General features: G+C 47.1%; 1 protein-coding gene across 1 annotated transcript in view; it reads left to right on the plus strand.

Annotated features, from left to right (window-relative positions):
• Positions 1–424: 424 nt before the first annotated feature.
• Positions 425–25,771, plus strand: part of ADAMTS15 (ADAM metallopeptidase with thrombospondin type 1 motif 15) — a 358,149-nt gene continuing 332,802 nt past the window's right edge. The window contains exon 1 of the mRNA XM_086956926.1: positions 425–1,825. Within this exon, the coding sequence (XP_086813052.1) occupies positions 842–1,825 (984 nt within the window). The 5' untranslated portion in view covers positions 425–841. The remainder of the gene's footprint in view (positions 1,826–25,771) is intronic.

Raw genomic sequence — 25,771 nt, forward strand, 5'->3', positions numbered from 1 at the left:
CGGGGTCCAGATGGAGAGGCTGCTGTACGCTATTTTCGGCCCCCGTGCACTACGCATCCTAGATTAAAGAGCGTAATGAACGTAGTTTTTTAGGTCTAGAATATCACAACCCCCCATACGTACCTATCCCACACATGAAGACACACACAAGGACACGACTCCTGCAGAGATACACCTTAGTAACACGCGCACACAGACGCAGCAAGCACATACACAAACACAGAGACACGAAAGCAACAACGTTCACAGCTAATGAGCAGCAGAGTGGTTTTAAATTTCATCTACAATTATGGGTGAATTGGAATGACATCAGTACCCGCCACACTCCCACTGTGGGAGCACTGTCGCGCCGCCCCTTTAAGACCCGGACTTGTGCGCCTTGTGTGTGCATGCCTGCCCGTGCGTGTGCAGCGGGGCTCCGCGCGCGCCCTATGCATGCATGCGTTAATGTTGCTCCCAGAGCCAGAAGTGGCTGACAGGTCGAATACGCCATGGCTCCGCCCCCGCACGCTGCCCGGTGTTTGCACTCATTTATATAAAGGCGGCCCGGCCTCGGGTGCTGTCAGTGAGTGGCTGAGCCGCAGCGCAGCACCGCACACCGGCTACCCGGGATGTCCACAGCGTCCCTGGGCTTGCAGCGCAGACGGGCCACCTGCTCCTGGCAGAGACGCCCCCCGCCACAGCTGGATTACTGGAAGCCCTCGTCATCATTGGCTTTACATCGTTTCTCGTTCTGCTTGTTTTGCATGTGTTCTGTTTCCAGCATGCAGTGCAGTTTGGATGTGCAGGGTTGATGTTTAGGCGTCTTGGCTCCCTCTAGGCACCACCTCACGGTACCACGATGCCCTCAGTCCTTATTCCCACTTTGCTCCTTCTGGATCTTTGGCTCCTGCCAGCACCCCTGTCCTGCTCCTCCATGGAGAGCGAGCTGGTCACCCCGCAGAGGCTGTACCCCGACATCAACGGCAGACACTACTTCAAGAGTGCCCTGGAAGACCCAACTGATGACAGGGGTGTTATGTTTCAAATCTCCGCCTTCCAAGAGGATTTCTACCTGAATCTGAACCCTGATGCCCAGTTCATCGCCCCTGCCTTTGCCATGCAGTATCTGGGCACCAATGCCAAGCCATCCAGCCCTCAGGGAGTCAGTCTCAGGCACTGTTTCTACTCAGGCGAAGTCAACTCGGATCGGGAGTCCTTCGCGGCACTGAGCCTCTGTGGGGGGCTTCGTGGCGCCTTTGGGTACAGTGGTTCTGAATACGTCATCCGCCCATTGAAGAATGACACCAGCGGGCGCATTTTGCCCCATCACCAAGGGGTGCACCTGTTGCAGCGCAGGAAATCGTTCTTCCAGGCTGCGGACTCCACCAGTAGGTGTGGGGTGGGCTCCGGCCTGAATCCTTCCATTCTGGATGCCCTCGAGCGGTATAAGGGCGCCCACCCAGGCAAGGGACCGCTGCTGCCCAATGACACCAAGCCAAAGGGGGGGAAGCGGGCCAGGCGCTTCGCCTCCATCCCCAGGTACGTGGAGACCCTGGTGGTGGCCGACGAGTCAATGGCCAAGTTCCATGGCGAGGACCTCCGGCACTACCTGCTGACTCTGATGGCCACGGCCGCCCGCCTCTACCGCCACCCCAGCGTCCAGAACCCCATAAGCATCGTGGTGGTCAAGTTCATGGTCCTCACCGAGGAGGAGAAGGGGCCCAAGGTGACCAGCAACGCGGCCCTGACCCTCCGGAGCTTCTGCGGCTGGCAGAAGAAGTGGAACAAGCTGAGTGACCGGCACCCGGAGTACTGGGACACGGCCATCCTCTTCACCAAGCAGGTAAGAGCGGCCACGGCGGCGCCTGTCTGTGGAAGAACTTCGCTGTCTGTGGGCACTTCAGTGGCATCTCACTCTCCTTGGCACCGCACTCTGTGGTAGAGGGAGCCTCGCTCCTTGTTGGCACTTCAGTGGCATCTCACTCTCCTCTGCAGGGCACTATGTGGTAAAGGGAGCCTCGCTCCTTGTGGGCACGTTAGTGGCATCTCACTCTCCTCGGCACCGCACTCTGTGGCAGAGGGAGCCTCGCTCCTTGTTGGCACTTCAGTGGCATCTCACTCTCCTCTGCAGGGCACTATGTGGTAAAGGGAGCCTCGCTCCTTGTTGGCACTTCAGTGGCATCTCACTCTCCTCTGCAAGGCACTATGTGGTAAAGGGAGCCTCGCTCCTTGTTGGCATTTCAGTGGCATCTCGCTCTACTCGGCACCGCACTCTGTGGCAGAGGGCGCCTCGCTCCTAGTTGGCATTTCAGTGGCATTTCGCTCTACTCGGCACCGCACTCTGTGGTAGAGGGCGCCTCGCTCCTTGTTGGCATTTCAGTGGCATCTCACTCTCCTCGGCACCGCACTCTGTGATAGAGGGCGCCTCGCTCCTTGTGGGCACTTCAGTGGCATCTCACTCTCCTTGGTACCGCACTCTGTGGCAGAGGGCGCCTCGCTCCTTGTTGGCACTTCAGTGGCATTTCACTCTCCTCGGCCCCGCACTCTGTGGCAGAGGGCGCCTCGCTCCTTGTTGGCATTTCAGTGGCATCTCACTCTCCTCGGCACCGCACTCTGTGATAGAGGGCGCCTCGCTCCTTGTTGGCACTTCAGTGGCATCTCACTCTCCTCGGCACCGCACTCTGTGGTAGAGGGCGCCTCGCTCCTTGTTGGCACTTCAGTGGCATCTCACTCTCCTCGGCCCCGCACTCTGTGGTAAAGGGAGCCTCGCTCCTTGTGGGCCTTTCAGTGGCATCTCACTCTCCTTGGTACCGCACTCTGTGGCAGAGGGCGCCTCGCTCCTTGTGGGCACTTCAGTGGCATCTCACTCTCCTCGGCACCGCACTCTGTGGTAGAGGGCGCCTCGCTCCTTGTTGGCACTTCAGTGGCATCTCACTCTCCTTGGTACCGCACTCTGTGGCAGAGGGCGCCTCGCTCCTTGTGGGCACTTCAGTGGCATCTCACTCTCCTTGGTACCGCACTCTGTGGCAGAGGGCGCCTCGCTCCTTGTGGGCATTTCAGTGGCATCTCACTCTCCTTGGTACCTCACTCTGTGGCAGAGGGCGCCTCGCTCCTTGTGGGCACTTCAGTGGCATCTCACTCTCCTCGGCACCGCACTCTGTGGTAGAGGGCGCCTCGCTCCTTGTTGGCACTTCAGTGGCATCTCACTCTCCTCGGCACCGCACTCTGTTGAAGAGGGCGCCTCGCTCCTTGTTGGCACTTCAGTGGCATCTCACTCTCCTCGGCACCGCACTCTGTGGTAGAGGGAGCCTCGCTCCTTGTGGGCACTTCAGTGGCATCTCACTCTCCTTGGTACCGCACTCTGTGGTAGAGGGCGCCTCGCTCCTTGTTGGCACTTCAGTGGCATCTCACTCTCCTCGGCCCCGCACTCTGTTGAAGAGGGAGCCTCGGTCCTTGTTGGCATTTCAGTGGCATCTCACTCTCCTCGGCCCCGCACTCTGTGGTAAAGGGAACCTCGCTCCTTGTTGGCACTTCAGTGGCATCTCACTCTCCTCGGCCCCGCACTCTGTTGAAGAGGGAGCCTCGGTCCTTGTTGGCACTTCAGTGGCATCTCACTCTCCTCGGCCCCGCACTCTGTGGTAGAGGGAGCCTCGCTCCTTGTGGGCACTTCAGTGGCATCTCACTCTCCTTGGTACCGCACTCTGTGGTAGAGGGCGCCTCGCTCCTTGTGGGCACTTCAGTGGCATCTCACTCTCCTTGGTACTGCACTCTGTGGTAGAGGGAGCCTCGCTCCTTGTGGGCACTTCAGTGGCATCTCACTCTCCTTGGTACCGCACTCTGTGGTAGAGGGAGCCTCGCTCCTTGTGGGCACTTCAGTGGCATCTCACTCTCCTCGGCACCGCACTCTGTGGCAGAGGGAGCCTCGCTCAATGTTGGCCCTTCTTTTTTGGTGACATCTCACTCCGCCGGTACAACACTGTTTGAAGGAGTCTCTTTCCAGTTGTCTCATTCTTTCTTTGGAGGAACTTTAGGTGAATTTCTTTTATTTAACTTTTAGAAATGTTTATTTCGACAAATAATGATAAAAGATATACAAACAATTGAAAAGATATCATCTGCATACATAATAGGACTTTTAATACAATGCATACGTTGTAATAGAAATGAATACAAATAATCAACATTATTGCATACCTTTAAGAAAAGGTTAAAAGGGGATCAGAAACAGTGATAGTTCTAAACCACCCCCAAGATGCACTGAGCTCCACATTTTGCAGGTCCATGGTCCCTGAATCAACAGCATAAGCCTCCCCCGTTCGTTCTTACCTGCTGCCACCTCACAAAATGAGCAATTGATTCTGATTGGTGCATGGGAACGTCCGCTCCTTCTCTGTACAGAAGTTTTACATACACCTACCGGCTTCAGTAGTGAAGCAACGGCCGGGGCGGGGAGTAAAACATGACAGAACGTTTTGCACCGCTGCAAATGACGTAAGCGTCGATTTAGCACTGTCTGTGCCTCTGGCATGACAGCAGAAAGAGCGAAAGATTAGCTACACCTACAAGCATGTAAGTGTTTTGTTCCGTTCCTCATTGGTGACACAGGTAGGGAGATAGTTGTAAAATGGCCCTGCTCTCTTTTTGCCCAGGTGCAACAACATTGTGTCTGAGGAAACACCGGTTTGACTCAATATAACTATGTAAGCAGGGAGGAAAGCGCACGTTCGTTTTGCACCATTTTCCCAGGTGTAAAATCTTTAGCTAATACGTGGCACTTCAGCAAACCCCTTTTGTTCCTCTGTGTTGTAAACATGTGGTAGAAATGCTGCGCATTCTAGTATTTGTCAAAGGCAGGCACAGCCCGTCACCTCAGGGCAGGTCGAAGTAGCGCTAAAGAGTCTGTCCGGGCAGGAAGCGCACAGAAAACGTTCAGTACTGAGTACTGACTGATAGTTTGGGTGAATAATCGTTCTTAGGAGGAAAGGTAATCAGTTTTCAACGGGAGGTGGGTGCGGGGGTCTGGCTGGTACACAGCCGAGGTATAGCGAGGACAAACTAATCCGCGTAGCAGCGGCATCGTGCAGTATTCATCAGTCCGTCTCTGAGACAGTGCTGGGTCTTCAGTTTATGGAGCTATAGAGCTGTGTCGTGTGTCCAAGTAGACAAGGTGCCGACTGAGTACTGATTGGGGGGGGGGAGGGGGCAATACAGGAGGGGTGAGAGCGACCAGAGAAATAGAAGGGAGAGGAATAGGGCAAGCGGGCGGAGAGAGAGAAAAGGAGTGGAAGAAGTGGAGAGAAAAAGTGTGAACACTTGGAGGAGAGAGAACTATTTGGAAGGAGAGACGGGGAGATACACAGAGAGAGAGAAAGGAAGAGACATCCGCACAGAAAGGGGAAAAAATAGGGCCGACTAGAGTGAGGTGGCAGAGAGGGTAAGCAAGAGCAAGACAGGTAATTAACAGGGGATGGAGAGGGAAGGAACGAAAGAGGAAGGAGGAAGGGAGGGGAGAGACAGAAGTGATAACGAGAAAGAACAGAAGTTGAAGATAGAGCAGGAGAGAGGAGCATGAAGAAAGAAGAGGAGCGCAAGAAGGATAGGGGAAGAGAGAAGAGGAGTCAGGGAAGATGAGAGAGAGAGACGAAGTGCTGCGATTTCTGTAATAAATATAAGATGATGGATGGAGTGCCGAAACTTTTTAACCACCCACCCCTAGTCAAGAGATCTGGGTTTAAGCCCTCGTTCTTTTGCTCACCAAGCCACCCCAGTTTGGAGGCAGTCACATGTAAATCAGTCTTGCCCCTGCTCCTCATGGTAACACAACTGCCAGTTTGAAATGTTTGCCCTAAGTGGAACAGGGTGTGCCCAAACGTGGGTCCTGTGTTCACTACCCTACCAGATAGATGCTAGCCTGGCTGATGAGCGATGAGTCACTGAAACTGGTCCTATAATGCTTATTTCAGGTCCACAGAGAACCAGGACAGGCGGTTCGGGCTGTACTGTTCCCACAGGAGCAGGGTCAAGACTGATTTGCATAGGGCTGAGTCTAAACTGGAATGGCTTGGCATGCAAAAAAATGGATTTAACCGAGATCTGTGACTGGGGTGAATGTTTGATTTGTTCAGCATTCCGTTCCTCAACTGTTCTTTTGTGATTTCTGTAATGGCATCTGGCTTGAGGTGGTGAGCAATCAGTGAAGGCATAGAGAATCCTTGACGTTCATTTCCTGTAGCTGGAAGTCTTGAGTTTTTGTTCCTGGCTGCCAGAGGGATTAGTGATGGATCAAGTGTGTAAAGTGCTTAGTGTCAACTTCAGGCCGCTAGTTTACCGGGCATCAAATCCAAGCACACTGGGGCTTTTTTTATGAGAGCCCTGCATCACTTTTGCACCATGTAAAGAGGTACATTCGTAACGCAGGGCTCTCAGAAAGATTTAGGAAGCCTCACAAAGCCACCCTGCATGCGTGGCCTCATAAATCATGAGTAAGGTGACACAGCGCAAATCACTGCATCGCCTTACTCTGCATCGGGAGGCGTTCCATCAGCATTGCAGAGGGTTTTCCCATGCAACACCCATTGAATTTGACACTGCTCCAGATTTACAAAGTGGTGTAAACATGGGGAAGCGTCAAATCGCTAAGCCTCCCGAGGTGAGGCGTAACAAGGAGAAATATCTTTATTTCTCTTAATTTTTTACTTTTTCCATCTGCGCTGCATTCTGCAGCATACACAGAACAAAATAACACCTTGTAGAATTGTTTGTGTGCAGGTATGTGCCCCTTCCTGCAGAAAAACAATTCTGCCTGCAACAGAGACACTGTGGCACAAGGTGCAAGGGTACCTACGTTACAAAAGGGGGTGGTGATGGACGGAGCATCTGAATCAATCAAACACTCACACCCAGTCAAAAGATCTGGGTTTAATCCATCACCGTTCTTTAGCCCACTCTGCCACCCCAGTTCAGACATGGCTATATGCAAATCAGTCTAACCCTGTGCCTCATGGGAACAGTCCAGCTCGAACTGCCAAGCCATGTCTTCCCTGGACCGGAAACAAGCTTCCGAGGACCGGTTTCTGGCATTCCAGCCGTCTTCAGCCCGACTTGCTTGAATCCAGTGGCAAAGTGAGCAAGGGACTCACGTCTGAGCATACCCTGCCACACTTATGGCGGCCAAAAGCGTTACAAAAGGGGGTGGTGATGGACGGAGCATCTGAATCAATCAAACACTCACACCCAGTCAAAAGATCTGGGTTTAATCCATCACCGTTCTTTAGCCCACTCTGCCACCCCAGTTCAGACATGGCTATATGCAAATCAGTTTGACCCTGTGCCTCATGGGAACAGTCCAGCCCGAACTGCCAAGCCATGCCTTCCCTGGACCGGAAACAAGCTTCCGAGGACCGGTTTCTGGCATTCCAGCCGTCTTCAACCCGGCTTGCTTGAATCCAGTGGCAAAGTGAGCAAGGGACTCACGTCTGAGCATACCCTGCCACACTTATGGCGGCCAAAAGCGGTACAAAAGGGGGTGGTGATGGAGGGAGCATCTGAATCAATCAAACACTCACACCCAGTCAAAAGATCTGGGTTTTATCAATCACCGTTCTTTAGCCCCCTCTGCCACCCCAGTTCAGACATGGCTATATGCAAATCAGTCTCACCCTGTGCCTCATGGGAACAGTCCAGCCCGAACTGCCAAGCCATGTCTTCCCTAAGTGATGTAAACCTGGGGAAGTGTAAAATCGCTACGCCTCCCGAGGTGAGGCGTAACAAGGAGAAATATCTTTATTTCTCCTAATTTTTTACTCTTTCCATCTGCGCTGCATTCTGCAGCACACACAGAACAAAAAACACCTTGTAGAATTGTTTGTGTCCAGGTATGCGCCCCTTCCTGCAGAAAAACAATTCTGCCTGCAACAGAGACACTGTGGCACCATGGTGCAATGGTACCTACGTTTGCACTAGGCTGCTCAAATGACCCCAGCACAGGCGGAAAGGACAGGAATGCACCGTATTGCTTAAATATGGTACATTCTTTCCCTTTCACATTTATAGGGCAGTCGTGCTGCACAGCCCTATGCCAAAATGCAATAAATGAGACCTTGTGTGTGCCGATTATTCCATCCAGAGAGAGGGTGCTGAGCTTTTAGTGTAGGCAGTGAGACTGAGGGCCTCATTTATTGCATTTTGACGTAAGGCATTGCACCAAGGCACCTTGCTACAGTGCCCTGCGCCAAAGTGAAAGGGCAGTAATATACCGTATTTAAGCAACACAGTGCAATGCTGTTCTTTCTGTCTGTGCTGGCGCCGTTTCAGCAGCCTATCGCCATCATAGGCACCCTTGCTCCTCTGTTGCAGGCAGAGGTGTTTTCCTCTTTCTGGATGAGCTACAGAATGCAGCACACATGGAAAGAGGAGAAAACTGAAAAAATTAGATTATTTCTCCTTGTTATGCCTCACCCCAGGAGGCGTACGGATTTGGCGCTTCCCCATGCTTACATCACTTTGTAAATCTGGGGCGGTGTCAAATTCCATGGGTGTTGCGCAGGAAACCCTAAAGCAACGCCCATGGAGCTCATCCTGGGAGCAGGGTGATGCAGCGATTTGCACTCCGTTGCCTCACTCATGATGTATGAGGTCACTCGGAGCCACACAGGGTGGCTTTGAACGGCTTCACAAATCTTTATGAGAGCCCTGCTTACCCATGTACAACTTTATGTGTTGCCAAGACGACACAGGGCTCTTATACATAAGCCCCTGAATTCCTAATTCAGACAGCTAGAGGTGCGGATATGTAGTTTAAGCAGAGAAAGGGGACATGGGTGCTCACTCCAAGGAGCGAGAGTCCTGGATTTTCATTCAAGGGACATCAATTACTTAGCTTTCGTTCTTGGCTTGCAACAAGCTATATTCAAACCTTCAATATACAGTGTGAATGAGCAAGCACATATACAGTTCCAGCAGGCATGGAGTGAGAGAGTGCCGACTCAGCAGACGGCTGGAGTGTTGGTGTTCCGATAAGGCAGAGAGAGCGTTGGTTACTCAGGGATAGTGCTGAGTTTTCGTCCCATGTCGGGGGAGTGCTCAATGTTCGGTCCAGGTAACTAAAATGCTGAGTAGTCTGTCGTCGAGACGTGGAAAGTGCTGAGTCATCTTTCTCCGCAGAGATTGCTCAATGTTCAGCCCCTTGTGGGAGAGTGCGGAGTATTCCGTCCGCCCTGGAGGGATGCCGAGAATTTAGTCCGTGAAGGGAAACTGCAGAGCGCCCAGGCCCTGCAGGAATACTGTTGAGTATTCAGGTCAGACAGAGACAGGTGAATATGGAGAGCGCCGAGGGCTCAGGCCCTGCAGGGACAGTGTTGAAGGAGCATTTAGTCCATGCTGGGAGAGTGCAGACAATTCAGTCCACGCAGGGAGAGTGCGGCGTGTTTAGTTCATACAGGATAATGCTGACTTTTCTATTTAGACAGGGTCCGTGTGCAGTAATCAGTTCATAATACGCTGAGCATTTATTTAGACGTGACATTAAGAGAAGGCTGAGCTTTTCGACCAGGTAAAAGCAGTGATGCTTTCTGGAGTCCTCCAAATGCCAGTTTCTTAAAACGTTTGAAGTTTAAACTCCATCTTCCCACATTCACCGAATTCAGAGTAGTTTCTGGACTGAAATCAGAGGGCAGCGAACGGGTCTCTTGTCGTTCCCACACATGGACAGTAGGTGGCGCTAAAAAATTGAGATCATGGGTCCTGTTTCCAGGCCCCAGTGTCCAGGAGCACTGCAACCCTGCACTGACCGCGCGGCAGCTGGGGCCCAGTGGTAGGGATCAGCAGGGCCGAAGCAGTACCCCATGTACGCCTCCCTCCCCTCCCCTTACCTCCACCGAGGCTTGCTAAAGAGACACTGCGCTTTGACGGTCGGTGGGGCAGGCAGGAAGCGGGCCAGGTGGCAGCACTGATGATAAATTAACTCTATCATGCCATGACTCAGATATGGGCGGGAGGGCTTATAGTGCGCCGTGCTGGGGAATTCAGAGTAACAGCGGAGGGGGCTGGGGGGAGGGTGGGGGGGGGCTTGCCAGGAGAGGGCAGAATGTTGGAGGCAGTGGGCAGTCTTCCCCTTTTCCATAGTCACAGCTTCCTATATTCTCTGAGGGAAGAACCGATTCAGAGACTTGGACCTGGTCTATAAGTGGGCAGGATGGTGTGGTGTGAGGTATCTAGTGTGGTAAATACCTGCTATTCCGTATTTTTATCAAGGAAACGGGCAATAAGACATGGAAATTGGTGCTTGGGACATTACATTCTGCATGGGTCGGTATTTACCTCACATTTCCACCTGTTACGTTTATGCAGGTTTGACCTGCTAAAATTTACTAGGAGCAAAGTGTGTAAGGTATAGCATTTACCCCAATACGAATTCTGATGTGTGCGGAAACAGGAGTTACCACACATATTAGAAGTAACCAAACCACGAGTAATGCGGTGTGCGTCTAGTACAAGAGGCTATGGGATTGTAGCCAAACAGCGCGGGCCAGACGAAACGGATGTTATTTCTTTCTCTCTCTCTTTGTATAAACTCTGGGGCTCATTAACAAGCCCTGTGCGCGGTTGGAACGTCACAACGTTCATCATATCTACAAGGACATAGAAAGCCACCCTGCATGGCGTTCCATGGGCTTGTAGATGTGGGATGAGGCAACGCAGCAGTCACTGCTTTGCCTCTAACTGTGATGGGGAGGCGTACCATGGGCTTTACGGTGGGTGTTCCCACGTAACACCCATGGCATTTGACACATTCCCACATTTACAACAAGCTGTAAACCTGGCAATGTGCCTAATGCATACGCCTTTCCCTTCCCGTGGCGCACAGGGCTTGCAAATATGCCACTGAGTGTAGGGTGCAGTGTTGCAGCTGGCTTGGACGTGGGCTCCCTGGGCCTTATTTGTTGTCGGTATGTGAGTTCCTTTGCAGCTTTTGCCTTTTCTCATCTTCAGCGCCTTCATGCAGTGGTGTAGCAAAGGGGGGTGAGGCCCGCCCTGAGTGGCGAAAGTTTTGGGGGCAGCGGCCGTCACATCAAACACAGGGATTGCCAGCACCCCTCCTCCGCTCCTACTTGCGGCCGCCGCAGGGGATCGCCAGCACCCCCTGCACTTACCTGTGCCAGTCGTGGGGTGGCAAACACAGTGGCCGCCACAAGCGGGCAAAGGTCTAGCTACGCCACTGCCTTTGTGACTAATTTTCCCTCTATCAATTAATCTCTTGGCATTTACTCTATCTGCTTAGCTCCCTGCTGAGCCATTCTTACCTTTGCCCATATTACTGAGCCTCTTCTCCTTACTCTGATTCAGGCATAATTCATCCAATACACTGCACACCACTACATGGAGTACACAGTTTGTCGCATATTTACATAGTAGAAAGTCCAGCAACATATGTCACTACATAATAAAGCGCTACATCTGCAAACCACTACATTGACCACAATACATTGGCACTGTAGGGTCAGGGGTTTGTATGACACTATACAGAGTTCATTAATATCAACCTATAATATCATCAAATCCACTACTGTGACCAGGCACTACATTGTAAGGAAAGCATATATTTACTATACTTACCTCCACCATATTTACTCGGTTTGGCAAGTATAAGTGAAATTGAGAATAGTCATTGTACAAATGTTTATGTTGTATGACGGAACCACAGCGGTGTTTACAACAAATACCTTTACAATGACTCCGGAACAACTAATGTGGCGTTACAATTCACAACAATTATGTGATAGGGCAATGTCTGCGCACAATTTTAGCAGATATTCGGAAACACAAAATCCAAATGGTGCTCAAGGGATGCAAAGAAGCCACGCCACGCTTCCAAGTAGGAAACAAAACTGCCCCCACTCACATTCAAAATGAACCTGAGCCTCAATGTTCAAATCACAGATCTCCACAAAGAGTTGATTAGATATGTTCTTCATTTTATTGTCAATCCTCGTATGTGTCCAATACATTCAACATAAAATGTAGCCAACAAGTGTTTCGTCTATAGTAGGTATACCACTGACTTCATCAGGGCTACAGGATAAATCATAGTCAACCTCAGTTCCTTTCATTGATGTCCCAACCCAAAATTAGTTATCAGCCATTAGTGAAGAGAGTGTATAGACCCCAAGCTGGAAAGTAGTATGTGAGTATTGTCATAAATACCCAATGTAAACGTGTTTCAATGCCATAGTTCCACCTCAGAACTTTCTTATATCCAAAATGAACAACTGTAAGCAAAACTGATTGCTCTATAATAAACTAAGAGGATACAAGGATGGATGAAGGAGAAGCTCAAACTCCCTGTTGTTTAAAATCATGCCATGCCTCTCACCACAATATTGTGATCAGACCTTAAAGCCATCCATTGGCAGGCTTTTCCTATTCAATGAATCCCAACCTACTCACCTAATGATTCCATTGCAAATGACCTGTGGTGTTGCATACACACAGGGGCGTAACAAACCCCAGCGGACCCCTCAGTGCCGGGGGTCTCAAGCTCCAGGGGCCCCCCTCAACAAAGCATGCTGGCCTGAGAGCTCCTGAGTGAGCAGGAAGGGGGGCCCACCATGTATTTTGCAGGGGGGCCCCTCGAGTTTCGTTACGCCACTTCATACACAATATTAACTAGTGCCTTCCAATATCCTAAATGGACAAAAGTAATACTGTTAATGGTCCAATGTTCAACTAAATTTCACATTCAGTGTTAGACCCATTAGAGTCAAATTCTTACCGTATTTTCCACTGTGGCCGCCAAATTATATCACAGGCAATTTCTTCAATCTAAATCTTTTATGTTTATAGTCTGTAAGAAAAAAAAAATCCATCATAGCGTAAAAAAATACTAAGACATGTCAGAACCCTCACTATGCCATCCAAAATGTACTATATAAAATTCACCCCATAATTATTGGTCTAATAAATAATACATACCACATACTGTCATATATCTGCTAATACTATCAATGATAAAAATCAAAGCGCAACCAAATTGTTCTCCAATTCGCAATTATGTGCTCTCCATGAACACAGTACGATTGATGCCACGATTATCAATCATAAGAGATAAAAAAATGCACCCGTGGTAAGTATATAAAAACTGAATTGTGCATCGATTTTATAGATATAGTTAAGCTCCGTCACAATGTATGTACCCTTCCACCGGGAATAAGTGGGAAGTGGACAGAAGGACCATCAATTATATGCAATTCTATATTAACAAATCCTTATTCTGTTTACACATATCTATACTTGTATGTATGACCACGCTGTAATAAACATCGATGGGTGGTGTCAATTATTGGGCACTCAAAATGTAAAATTTGATGATACCAAAAGTAACATGATCTTTATCGTAAAAATAGTATGGTGTAAAAATATCTTCGTGAAAATTATGACATCATTCCCCATGTTATATATGTTAGATATACAGAGAACTACAACTACCTGAGATATTCATACCGTGTCCATCCACACATATAGCTTCAACGTTAACTAGTTAAAACGGTATGACAATTAAAATAACCCTATCACACATCCCTAACCAATTTCCAGAACTCAGATATGCACATCATGTAACAACATGCACATTCTATTCTAACAATAGTCATTGTACTTCTTAACCAAGGAAAAGTGCTAGAGGGTGGAGATGACCGTACTTTGGTGGACATTTTTAAGAACGCCCTGGACTCAATACAGACTCATATAGAGGATTGCCTGAGTAAACAAATGATGTCTTTTGATAGTAAAATTAATCAGCTAAATCTAACTATAGCCAAGCTGGATATTTTAATTGAAGCGGGCAACAGGTCAATGGAAGAGGGAGCTAGCTTATTATCTGACTTGAGGACACTTCATATGGAAATTAAGAAGGCAAAAGATGAAACTCTATCATTAAGGCAACCTGGGTTTGCACACGTAATCTTTTCTGGAGCGGTGCAAAGTTCAGCGGGATTAGGGGACTGTATACGCCAAAACATAAATAATAATACCACGTGACCTGCAGATAGAGCAAATCATGTGGTAAATGGTAATGCGAGTGCAGTCACGTACAGCCCAAAGGCCACTGACCTGACCACCAAATTAGATAACTTGAACCTACCTCCAGCTGCTTGTCCCTACGTACTTGTTTTAGCAGGCGTTCCAGCCTTAAGAAGAGACCAGAGGGAATCCTGGGACAATCTTAGGAACAAAGTTGTTTACTGGTTGTCCAAGTATAAAAATTTTAATCCCCAAAAGTCGAATGAAATCTTGATGGTGCGTAGGGTGGGGTGGGTGGGTGATTCAGCAAAAGATGTTCAAGGGGATTGCATTGTTGTAAATTTTAGATACCCCCACACTGTCCGTAAGCTCCTGAAAGTGTATGCGGTGTTGCCAACCCAAAGTACAGGATATTCACCTTACCGTTGGGCTATTTTTATAAACCCGTTATAATGGGACCGATTTATAGTTTTGGAAACCCCGCTTTCCCTCAATCTGTCAACAGGTTCCGGGAATTAGCTTCTCTTGAGGCTGTTGACTGACTGCATTTATCTGATATAAAAGGAATAGAATTGCGGGGGGAACCTGTAAACTGCAATCAAGAAGGGGGAAATGCTCCTTGTGATACAACATTAGTTGCCTGTGAGCACTGCATACCTGAAACTCACCCTCTCATCCTAGGGATTTTAATAGAAGAGGACAATGTATGTGCACAGGGTGGTAATGAAATTGAAAATCTGATAAGAGATACGCCCTCTAGTACTGTCAGTCCTAAGCCAGCGGAAATATGTTGTGGAACATAGCGGGTCTAGGTAGGAATTTTAGTGATCCTGAATGGAATATTGATAACGATTCAAGCGACATCTGCATTCTTTAGGAAACATGGGCTGTTCAAACCCCTCATAGAGTAGGGTATAAAACCTTCATACTGCTGCCACTCCTTCTGTGAGAGGTAGGTCTTCAGGGGGCCTTGTAATTTGGGTGAAGGTGACAATTGATATTACTACTAGACAATTACATATTGACTCCCTAGATATTCTTGGTATTAAAACAGTTACAAAAGATAAGAGGGCTCTTTACTTATATAATGTTTATAATAGGCCATGTCCAGCAAACAGGGAGTCACCAGTAATAGAGAAACTTGATTTACTTCTAAATGAATTGGACGTGGGATCAAGTATAGTATTAGGTGGTGATTTTAATTCCAATTACGAACTGATTGCTGGGCTCGATAATATCTTTGACGATGAAGATGGTGCAAATAAGATACCCACAGTGAACAGTGTTGGGAATGTTCCATGCACTTCTTTAGCTCTCCAAATTACGAAGGCAATTTTCGGCCCTGGACTAAGGGCATGTAATGGACATCTATTATCTGACAGCCCTAAGGCTCCAACCTTCTTTAGAAGCACGTGCAAGAGTAAAATTGATTATATAATTTTGTCTCTGGACATTTGGGTGTTCGCTGTAGATATGGAAGTTATACTGAGAACAGAGAGTGATCACCGTCCGCTTGAGCTTCGCCTCCAAAGTAGGTTAATGCATAGTGTCCCGGACAATGGAAGTATGACACATGCTAGCCTAGATGATATCTTAATCAGTAATAACCGACGCTCAGTTAAATGGGGGTATATTTTGGAGCACGATGAACCATTGATTAATGTTTATAGTAATTTTGCTAAAACTTTTGAGCCGTATGTGGCTGGCCAAGATGGTAATAAAACCTTTTTGGATTTGTACATGGGGTTCTTCAGAGAACTCGTCCCATTGGTAACTAAAAAACCAGTGGTGAATGGTAGAGCGAGTAGATTGCAGCAGGCAGGGAAAGCTTGGTACAGCAAAGAATGCTGCATGCAAAGGGTGACTTAGTGCAGGCGGTAAAAAATAACAACATGGAGGTTGTAAAAGAGGCCAGGCTTAATCATAGGAAGATACAGGAAAAGGCAAAAGCAGCCTGGGACGAAGAGAGTCTGTCCAATATGTTAACTGCGGCTAAAAGTAGGGACCATATGCTGTTTTGGAAAATAGTTGCAAAAGGAAATATAAAAGAAAGGGGATCTAGGGAAGTCTTCCTTGATAAGACTACCTGGATCGATCACTTCACTAAATTATATGAAGCACCGGAGGAGAACCCAGCTCCATTGGAGGTTGATTTATTGTTGAATTCGAGCAGAGATGAACTAGTTTTTGATTTACAGGAAACTGAATTAGCCATTAATCTAGTAAAAAATGTGAAGGCTCCCGGATTAGACAAAATTCAGGGTGACCTTTATAAGCATGACATTAGTGTTTGGGCTCCATACATAAACTGTCTATGCAATGTTCTAGCTGCCGGTGAAGACTTCCCAGAGACATGGAGGGGGGCGGAAGTAGTTACAATTTTTAAAAAGGGTGATAGAAATGATCCTGCTAACTATCGCCCAATTAGTCTAATAGACATCCTACAGAAGATGTATGCATGCCATATTTTAAATAGAATAAATGTTTGGATGGAGGGAAAAGAGATCCTCACAAAATTTCAAGCAGGGTTTGGAGCCAAAATTAGTACTATAGACCAAGTCCTACGGTTTTGCTGCTTATGCTGGAAGTATGTCACATTACGAAAAGGCCATTTATATGTAGCTTTTGTTGATTTGCGAGCTGCTTTTGACTTAATTCCCTGAAAAACTTTGTAGGAGACGCTTCGACACCAAGGGCTTCCAGTTAACCTATTAACGCAAATAATAAGGCTACATGAAAACAATTATGCAAAAGTAAGGTGGGGTACTGGTGGGGAGTTAACTGATTCAATATTGATAAGGAGAGGGGTCCGACAAGGATGTGTGTTGGCCCCCACATTGTTTTCTTTGTTCGTCAACGATATGCCAACCTATTTGGAGGATTGCAGTAACGATTCTCCAAAATTGGGGGGATAAAGGGTCCCAGCCCTCCTTTTCGCTGACGATACCATACTTATCTCCCAAACTCCAAGGGGCCTACAAAAATTATTAGACAAAGTCTAGACATATTGCAGCAAAGGTGCCTTGAAATCCAACAAAATATATGGCGGTTAACCCTCATAAAAATTTTAAGGAAGCAATGTTTTTAAATGGCCATAAACTAGAACATGTTAAGAATTTTAGCTATCTGGGTGTAGCCTTGGACTCTAATTTGTTGTGGAAAACCCTGATAGAAAGTAGTAAAACAAATATTATACAAAATACGTCACATATCCTGAAAAGGCATGGTAAAAGTCTTTGCAAAGCTATTTCGCCAGCATTAGACGTTTTTACATTTAAAGCTCAATCCGCTGCTCTGTATGAGGCAGAACTGTGGGTACCCGTGTGTGACAAAGTATTTGTAATTGGCGAAAATAAGTTCCTTAGAGCACTCTTAAGACTACCTGTCAATACACCCCTAATACCACTTGGATTAGACTTAAATCTAAAACGTACAGGCCACCACGCAATTTTGTGACCCTTGATGCTTTGGGTAAGACTGTGGTTGACCCCAGAGCTTCTTATTTACAAAAATAGTCTCATGGAAGTATTGGAATTGGATAGTTGCAACAATATTTTATGGTAAAGACATGTTAGATCCTGGTTCAAAAGGATTTGTTTGGCGCATTTTTGGGATGAACCGCACAGTTTATCTCAAGTCTCAAGGAAAATACAGAAATTATCATTTGGGCCTATCAAGATTAGAATGTGTTGAATGGAAAAGCATATGGATCAATAATGACTAATTTCTTCTCATTTAAAGATACTGCACAGTATGAATTTTTACTTGATGAGGTTCGTCCACCACTTGCTAAGACACTGTACATGAAATACAGATACGGCATTTTAAGGATAAATGCAAGTGTAGCAAAGTGGTCTATTAACAGTGATGATACATGCAGTTTATGTTCTAGTAGAGTGAGAGAAGATGATTATCATGTCCTGTTTTTATGTTCGGCCTATATGGTACCTAGAAGGAAATGGATTAGACCACTCTGTATAAACATAGGCTTAAGATCATACAAAGAGGCAGGAAGGATCTTAAAAAATGATACTAGTCAGATTTTTGTCTTTGGAATCAGTAGATTTTTGTTAGCTACAAAACATATAAGAGCTAAATTGGGTCGGAAATTTTAATAGGATTATTCTTGGACTTGAAACCAACGATTTACCCCATCCAGAATTATTTTAAAGAAAAAGAAATATTTTAAATTGCATATGCCTCATAAATTCATTTTAATTATTTATTAAGGTTTTACTGTAATGACAAATGCCCCCATGAGTGTCTCCGTTCCTTTGCCTGAATTGCACCTTACTTAATTTGATATGCTCTCTTTTTTTTTTTTATCATGTTGTTGATGATGTTTTATTATACATGTATGTGGTTAACAACGTATCTTTTATGGTACCATGTACCGAAATAAAGAATATCAATATAATAGAAACAAACAAACCATGTGACCCCTACAGTATAGACATAGTGGAAAGACTCTCCTATTACATTACAAGTTACCTAACTCGATAAAGTATTCATAATATATAATACTCTCAAAATACCACAGATTTACACGGATTCCATCATTTTATATAAGTGTAAAAATAGCATCTTACTTATTGCAGTGAAAAGGAATGTTAACACCGCCCAGGCACTGGCGGATTTGAACCTAACTATATTGTCCATTCCCTCGCACAGAGTGGTGCCGTAGACCCTGTTCAAAGAAGTGCTCACAAATCGATTGCACCATTACCGTACTAAACCACAGTACTTTTAAATATGTTTAATTGAACATCTACTCCAAAATTAAAAGGAGCTGGAAAGGCAGCCTGAAGACACTCAAACTAATGCTTTCTAAATAGTCACATAATGTGTGTAACCGATATAATCAACTATCAATTGGCATTTCTGATGGCTCTGTGGGACTGCAGAATTCTTTTATGTACTGCTAAGGCATTACTCCCTATATAAGCTACGTAGCATGGCACTTGAGCATATAAATAGCATATTAAGTTTTGCAATTATACTGTCCCTTAATGTGTTTGACACATAGGTGAGGTGTATTGTGTTTTACTTTTGCCATGTTGACAGGCTACACACCTCCCTCACTTCTGGAAGCCCTTTTTACTTGAGAGCCATATCGGTTTGATTACTTTTTTAACTCCAGGATTACTAGTCACTTGGTCCTGTTTCATGGCTCTGGCTCGTATAAAGATGATGCCTGGTCAACATGGAGTTACTTTGCCTACAATGTGTCTCCTTCTCGATCAAGTGCTAACATTTTTGCATGCTTGCTCTTATCACTTGCTCTTGCTTGTTATAGGTGGAAATGAGTCTGAAGTGTGGATCAGTTGAATTACATTTCCTACCTTAAATACAATCTGTTCACTAGACTTGGATTTAGCTTTGACAACCGCATTTTCATTACATTTGTTAGTTGTCCCCTCACTCTGAATCTGGCTCTAAGGTCATTAGCTGCCTTCTCCTTCTCTGTTTTCTCACTGCAGTTACTCCTGATTCTTAAGCATTCCCCATATGAGATTCTTCTGATTAGGTTAAGGTTTATACTTACCTGTAAAATACTTAAATGTTCCTGGTCAAGGCATATTCAAGTTAATAAAATAATTGTAAAGACTTTCATTGTAAAGGCACATTCAAAATTATTATGCAATTTTTTTTAATCAAAAATTTGTTTGTTCTTACCTGTAAAAAAGGCATTCATGGTAGAAAATGAAAAGGTAAGTGTGAACCACATATGCCCGGGTGAGCCAGGTCCCTGGGGGAAGGAACTTATGTTTAAAAATTAAAGGAGGGGGGCTCATGGGGTCCCACTCCGGAGGATCTTATGAGGCTTGGGGACCACTATGTCCCTGGAGCTTCATTGAAATTAAGGAGGGGGCCAGGCAGACCCTCCTTCAATGGGCTCTAACAGCCCTATGGACCGCCACCTCCCCGAGGCTTCAATTAAAATACAGGAGGAGGCGCATGGACTCCCCACTCCCGGGGCTTACATAAGCCCTGGACACCACCACCTCCCCAGGGCTAAATAAAGACTAATGAGGGGGGCCCGCAGACACTCCTGGGCCCTGGGTAAACCACCTCCTGGGGTTAAATATATATAAAAATATGGGTGCCAAAAGATAGGTGGCGGTCCCCAAGGCCGGCCCATGCAGAGTAAAGAAGGGGGGCCACGCAGCCCCCCTCTTCAGGCCCTTGAGACCCCCACCCCTAGGGCCTGCTCCTGCTATCTCCCGAGTTGCTCATCCTCAGGTGATAGCTGTTTGCGTTCGCTTTGCGGGAACTGGGACAGCTCCCACCAAGCAAGAGCAAACACCAGTTCTGCTCCCAACAAGCAGGAGCTGTCAAGCTGTTGCTGCATGCTGGGAGCGGAGTTTCATCTGTTTCCATGCCCGCCGCCATGCGCCTACAGAAACAGATGAAATGATTGCTCTTACATGCAGGGAGCTGCATACTTAGCAACTCCCTGCATGGGAGTGCAATGCCGGCCTCCGCAGAAGGTGGGGAACCGGCTAAGACTGCGGGTGCCTTGAGGCTCCCATTATGGTCCCCAATGATTCACACTGGGTGCCCTGGAGGGGGGCAAGGGCACCCAGGTAGACGTGGCCGGGCCCCAAGGGATGGGGTCCATAGGGCTAAAATCTGCCTGGGAGGGGGCTGTGCAGCCCCCATCCCCTTGTCTAAAGCACGACAGATGCTAACTTCACGGGCTTAGGGAAGGCAAAGCAAATGTGTTTCCTCTCGTATTCACGTTGAAAAACAATCTGAAATCCTTAATGGATGTGAATGCATCATGGATCTATTGGAGCACAATCTGAGCTCTGGAGACTGTGACAAGTGATTTTTCTTTTTCGTCCTCTCCTGGTTAGAGCAGAGTCGATGATTCTTCCTTTTAACTACCCTGAGTTCGAAAATGCTCCAATGCTCATCTGCAAGATCCACCCATTAGGCCTCACCCTGTTTTCCTTAGTAGTATGCAGAGGTCTTCCCTCCTTTTCCACGTTGTTGGACAGCTTAACAAAAGGAACAATCACATTTTCAGCTGATTTTTGTGATGCAATATTAATGACAAGAAATACGAGGACATCTCCAATAAAGAAAGGACTAACTTCATTTTGTTATTAGGAAGTACCCCTGTTTGGTGGAGATTCACCTCTGTGTAGTCTCTTTGTCTTTACTTGACAAGGATTCATGTTATCACAGATTTGTGGATTAAGATGCTCGAAGAACAATTACATTGACAAAACTGTTCTGCCTATCCCTGACATCTTCTTCTCACTACAGGTGCCTAAAATATTTTTTTTGTTCTCATCGGGTATGTTATGTTATGTTATGTTATGTTATGTTATGCAGGGGTTTTGTATAATGTACGGCTACTCGGAAGAGTGTCCCGACGCTTTGGATTGCACACTAATCTCATAACACAACAGGGAAAATAAGAAACAGAGATAAAAAGAAACCTAATAGGGACCGAAACTAAGAGGAAAAGAGCCAGGTTTTAAGCCCTTTCCGAAAGGCCAACAAATTAGGAATGCTGCGCAGGGACGCAGGCAGTTTATTCCATAACTGAGGCGCTAGCAGTTTAAAAGAACGGCCTCCGATGCGGGCTCTCTTCACACGAGGAACCGCCGCAAGAAACAGGGCTTCAGACCTGAGCGACCTGGCAGGCAAATAAAAGGCCAGCCTCTTCTGCAGATATTTTGCTCCGGAGGCGTGCAAGGCTTTGTGCGCCAGAGTAAGAGTTTTAAAAATTATCCGCTTCCGGACAGGGAGCCAGTGCAGAGCCTCCAGAAGACCCGAGGCTCTGGCACGGCGAGATAGTCCAAAGATGGCCCGTGCTGCCGAATTCTGGACAACCTGTAACCGTTGGAGCAGATACTCTGGCAAGCCGAGATAAAGGACGTTGGAATAGTCAATTCTCGAGCCTATAATCGCCTGACCTAGCTACGCTATGTGTTATCACAGTGGGACCGGCTGCCATTAGCTTCAGATCAAGCCGCTGGGAACACACCTTCTGAGTATGGGCTGCACCATATGATCTTAGCAGCACTAGTGGTGAAACATAAACATTTCTTCCGGCAGTAGCTCGTGGGTAGGGCGCTACCTTGATTTAAACTGGCTTTTGACTGCACTGCTGCAGCATAGAGCCTAATTACAATCTCACACCAGCAGTGGGACAGGCTGGCTGGAATTTAAGAGGTGAGCACTGTTGTTTACAGTAAAGGCCAGGTGCTTCTTTCAATAATCAAGCCCTGGCTCAGTTTCTCTGGTCGGACCAAGTAGTCAGCAATGCGTAATTACCAAAAATGTATCTGAACAGCAGGATAATTATTAATTGTGGGCGGCCAGCTACGCTCCGTGCACGGAGTGTGCGTAGTGCCGCCTACTCCGCATTTTGCGGAGCGGGCGTAGCCAGGCGGCACTACGCACGCTCCGCAGACGGAGCGTAGCTGGCCGCCACCCGCCTCCCTAAATACTTTCAGTTAAAGGAATCAAATAATTTAAAACGCACTTACCTTGCCCGCCGCTGCCCGCCGCGTCCCCGGGGCTCGCTATCTTCCGTCTTCCGTCTTCTTTACTAATGCGCATGCGCGGGCGGCCGCGCATGCGCATTTTCTCGTGAGAAATGCGCATGCGCGGCCGCCCGCGCATGCGGAAAATGCGCATGCGCGGCCGCCCGCGCATGCGCATTAGTAAAGAAGACGGAAGACGGAAGATAGCGAGCCCCGGGGACGCAGCGGGCAGCGGCGGGCAAGGTAAGTGCGTTTAAAATTATTTGACTCCTTTAATTTAAAGTATTTAGGGAGGGCGGGAGGGAGGCGGGTGGCGGGGCTGGCGGCCAGTGGTGTTTGCGGAGTGGGGCTACGCGGAGTGCGGAGGTGGGCGTAGTTTCTCGCCCACTTCGCGTAGCTCCGCGAAGCCCCACTCCGCCAACTCCGCCCACGGTTAATAATTATTCATTATCTGTTCAGCACTGCTGCCCCATGTGAATTGGTATCGTCTTGCAGCCGACTGTTGCTTCTGGTAAAGTGCCAAATTAATCTTGTAGCAGTCAATCACAACTTGCCCAAAAGCAGTGATGCATGGCTTTTTTTCCTCCCATTGCTGAGGAGAAGTGGCGCTGCCTGGGGCACATGCTGTGACCCTCATAGTGCTGTGAAGGAGATAGAATTGGCAAGATCATGTTGTTTTTCTCTCCGGCTCGAGTCCTGCCAGTTCAAGCCCAAGCAATTTCGGCCACCCCAACTGGGTTGGATCATAACATAAATGTGTTGCGGACAAGTCAATAACTCCTCACACTAACTAACACTCTGGTTATTCGTCTAGCGGGCTGGGGCGCACAATTTGGCCATCCCAGCGGCAGTGTATGCGCCCTATAGATGGACTATCATCTGGGAAGACTGACTCCTATCTCCACTTGAGAAGAAGCCTAAGAGAGACACGTAGAGCCTGCCTGCTCCCAACACAATGATGCCAGCAGCAAATAGGCAGCCATGCATAGAAATGGCCTTACCCTCTAGCAGTAGTCATTGTGGCAGAAAGTGCTGTGAGATCAGATTCCAAAGTCCAAGATTAGGCTTCTTCCATTGTAAGTGACAGACTCAGCCTTTCTGCAAATAGCACAGCATGGTGCACTAGTCTATAGTCCTGAGGCCCCAGCACACCTAATCTGTAGCTAGGTCAGTCAGCTAGACTGTGGCAAACAAGTTTCTGGTTGTTTTTGATCACCCCAATGGTTGGTGCAGTGTAAGAATGTTTGTGTGAGGCATCAGGGACAAAGACATAGCTAAAAACAACTAAGAGAATATTTTTATTCTGTCAGTTTGTTTGTCTTTTCACTTCAAATAGCTATATATAACTGCACACAATTCATATGATGTAATAGTAGTGCAGTAGGATAGTCTTAGAAAGGTGCAATAGGTTAATGGCCTTCCATTCCACTGAAAAAAACAAAGGTTAAAAGGACCTTATAGTTATGCTCAGATTTCACTCGTACATAAACATTGAAATTTAGCAGTTATAATTATCGGAGCTAACTGTAACTTACACCCATACAATGCACTACTTATGACCTTAAATATTACATCACTCATGGCATGGTCAGTGACATCACTGACAACATCTCAAATGACATCACTGCTGATATAATCCACAGAACCACTCACACACCCATTCACAAACCCATTCAACGATTCATACACACTCGCTCACTCACTCATGAAGCAATTAACACAGTCAAATTACCATCCATACAGCCACTTACACACCCACAGCCACTGACAGTAGCACTCTCTTACCCACACAGCTACTCACACAGCCAATCATTTACCCATACAGCTACTCACACATCCTTCCACTAATTCAGTTAACCACTTAAATACCCATAAACACATCCATAGAAGCAGTCATATACCCACTCACTCATCTATACAGCCATCACACAATACGTACTGTGCAAAACAGCCACTCACACACACTCACTTACCCATACATCCATTCAAACAGTCACTAACTTACCCATACAACCACTAACACATCCACTCAGAGCCACTCACACAGCCACTCTGTCACCAAAACAGCCTCTTACACATTCCAAATAGCCACTAAGACAGCCACTCACTCACCCATACAGCCAATCACACACGTTCACCAATACAGCCGCTCATACAGTCACCTACAAACCCATACAGCTGCTCATATACCCCCTTATTTACCTATACATTCACTCACACATCCACTCATACTGCACTCAGACACCCACGCTCACACTGATGCAGGCAGTCACACACCCACTCCGATGACATATGTTAGAAACAGTATCACTCATTACTTGTTTAGCAAGGAAATTAATTTAACTTATGAAGTAGCTTACTATTTATCTGTAATCTCAGAAGCATTTATGAAACACTTTCACTCACTGGATGATGTCATCAGTGATGTCATTTGAGATGAGTAATGTAACTGACCATGTCATGAGTGATGTAAAATGTGAGGTCCTAAGCAGTGTTTTGCAGGGACGTAAGTTATACTTAGTTCAGGTAACTATAATTGCTGATTTTCAATGGCTCTGTATGAGTTAAATCTGAGCATACCTATAACGTCCCTTTAACTTTTTTCAATATATATATATATATATATATATATATATATATGAGCAGAATCCTCTCTGTAGCAAAGAAGGGGAGAGACCACACCGGGGAGTCTTCGGAGGAAAGAACTTTATTTTGCCAATTTGAACCAAATGTCAGGGCGGATGCATTTCGGCATGGGTTTGCCTTCGTCAGCGCCAAATGGTCATACAGGAGACAGCTTGTATGAAAGGTTTAAATACCCTTTCTCCTCCCGCTCGATGAAAGAGGTAGCTCCGCCCCCCATGCAGCATGTGTTCTTGTTGGGTCTCGCTGTAGGACGCCCAGTGCGTCAGAACTACAGAGTCCAGAATGCTGTTAGCTGATCGTTTGTGCAATGGGGGTAAGTATAATCAAGCTCGCCGTTTTTCACCTTTTAATGTACATGGCTGTGCCTCCTCAGCTCCCCGTTCTGTGCACACCGTAAAGTCCCAGCAATTCATTCGACAGGGGTCGGACTGACACCGCAGTTCACCCAACGTGAAGCACAATGGCTTGCAGCACTGCCAATCTTCTTGCCGGTTCTTGGTGCGGGAACCAGACCTTCCATTACCATGGAAAATGAAATTTCACCACTGAAGTGAAACAGCCAGCTTGGTCCGGTCCGCCCGAGGCACAGGGATCTCTCAAGGCGCGTTACTGGAACCCGCGCT

This window comes from Lissotriton vulgaris, chromosome 2_1 (assembly GCF_964263255.1).
Source record: "Lissotriton vulgaris chromosome 2_1, aLisVul1.2, whole genome shotgun sequence".
Classification (NCBI taxonomy): domain Eukaryota; kingdom Metazoa; phylum Chordata; class Amphibia; order Caudata; family Salamandridae; genus Lissotriton; species Lissotriton vulgaris.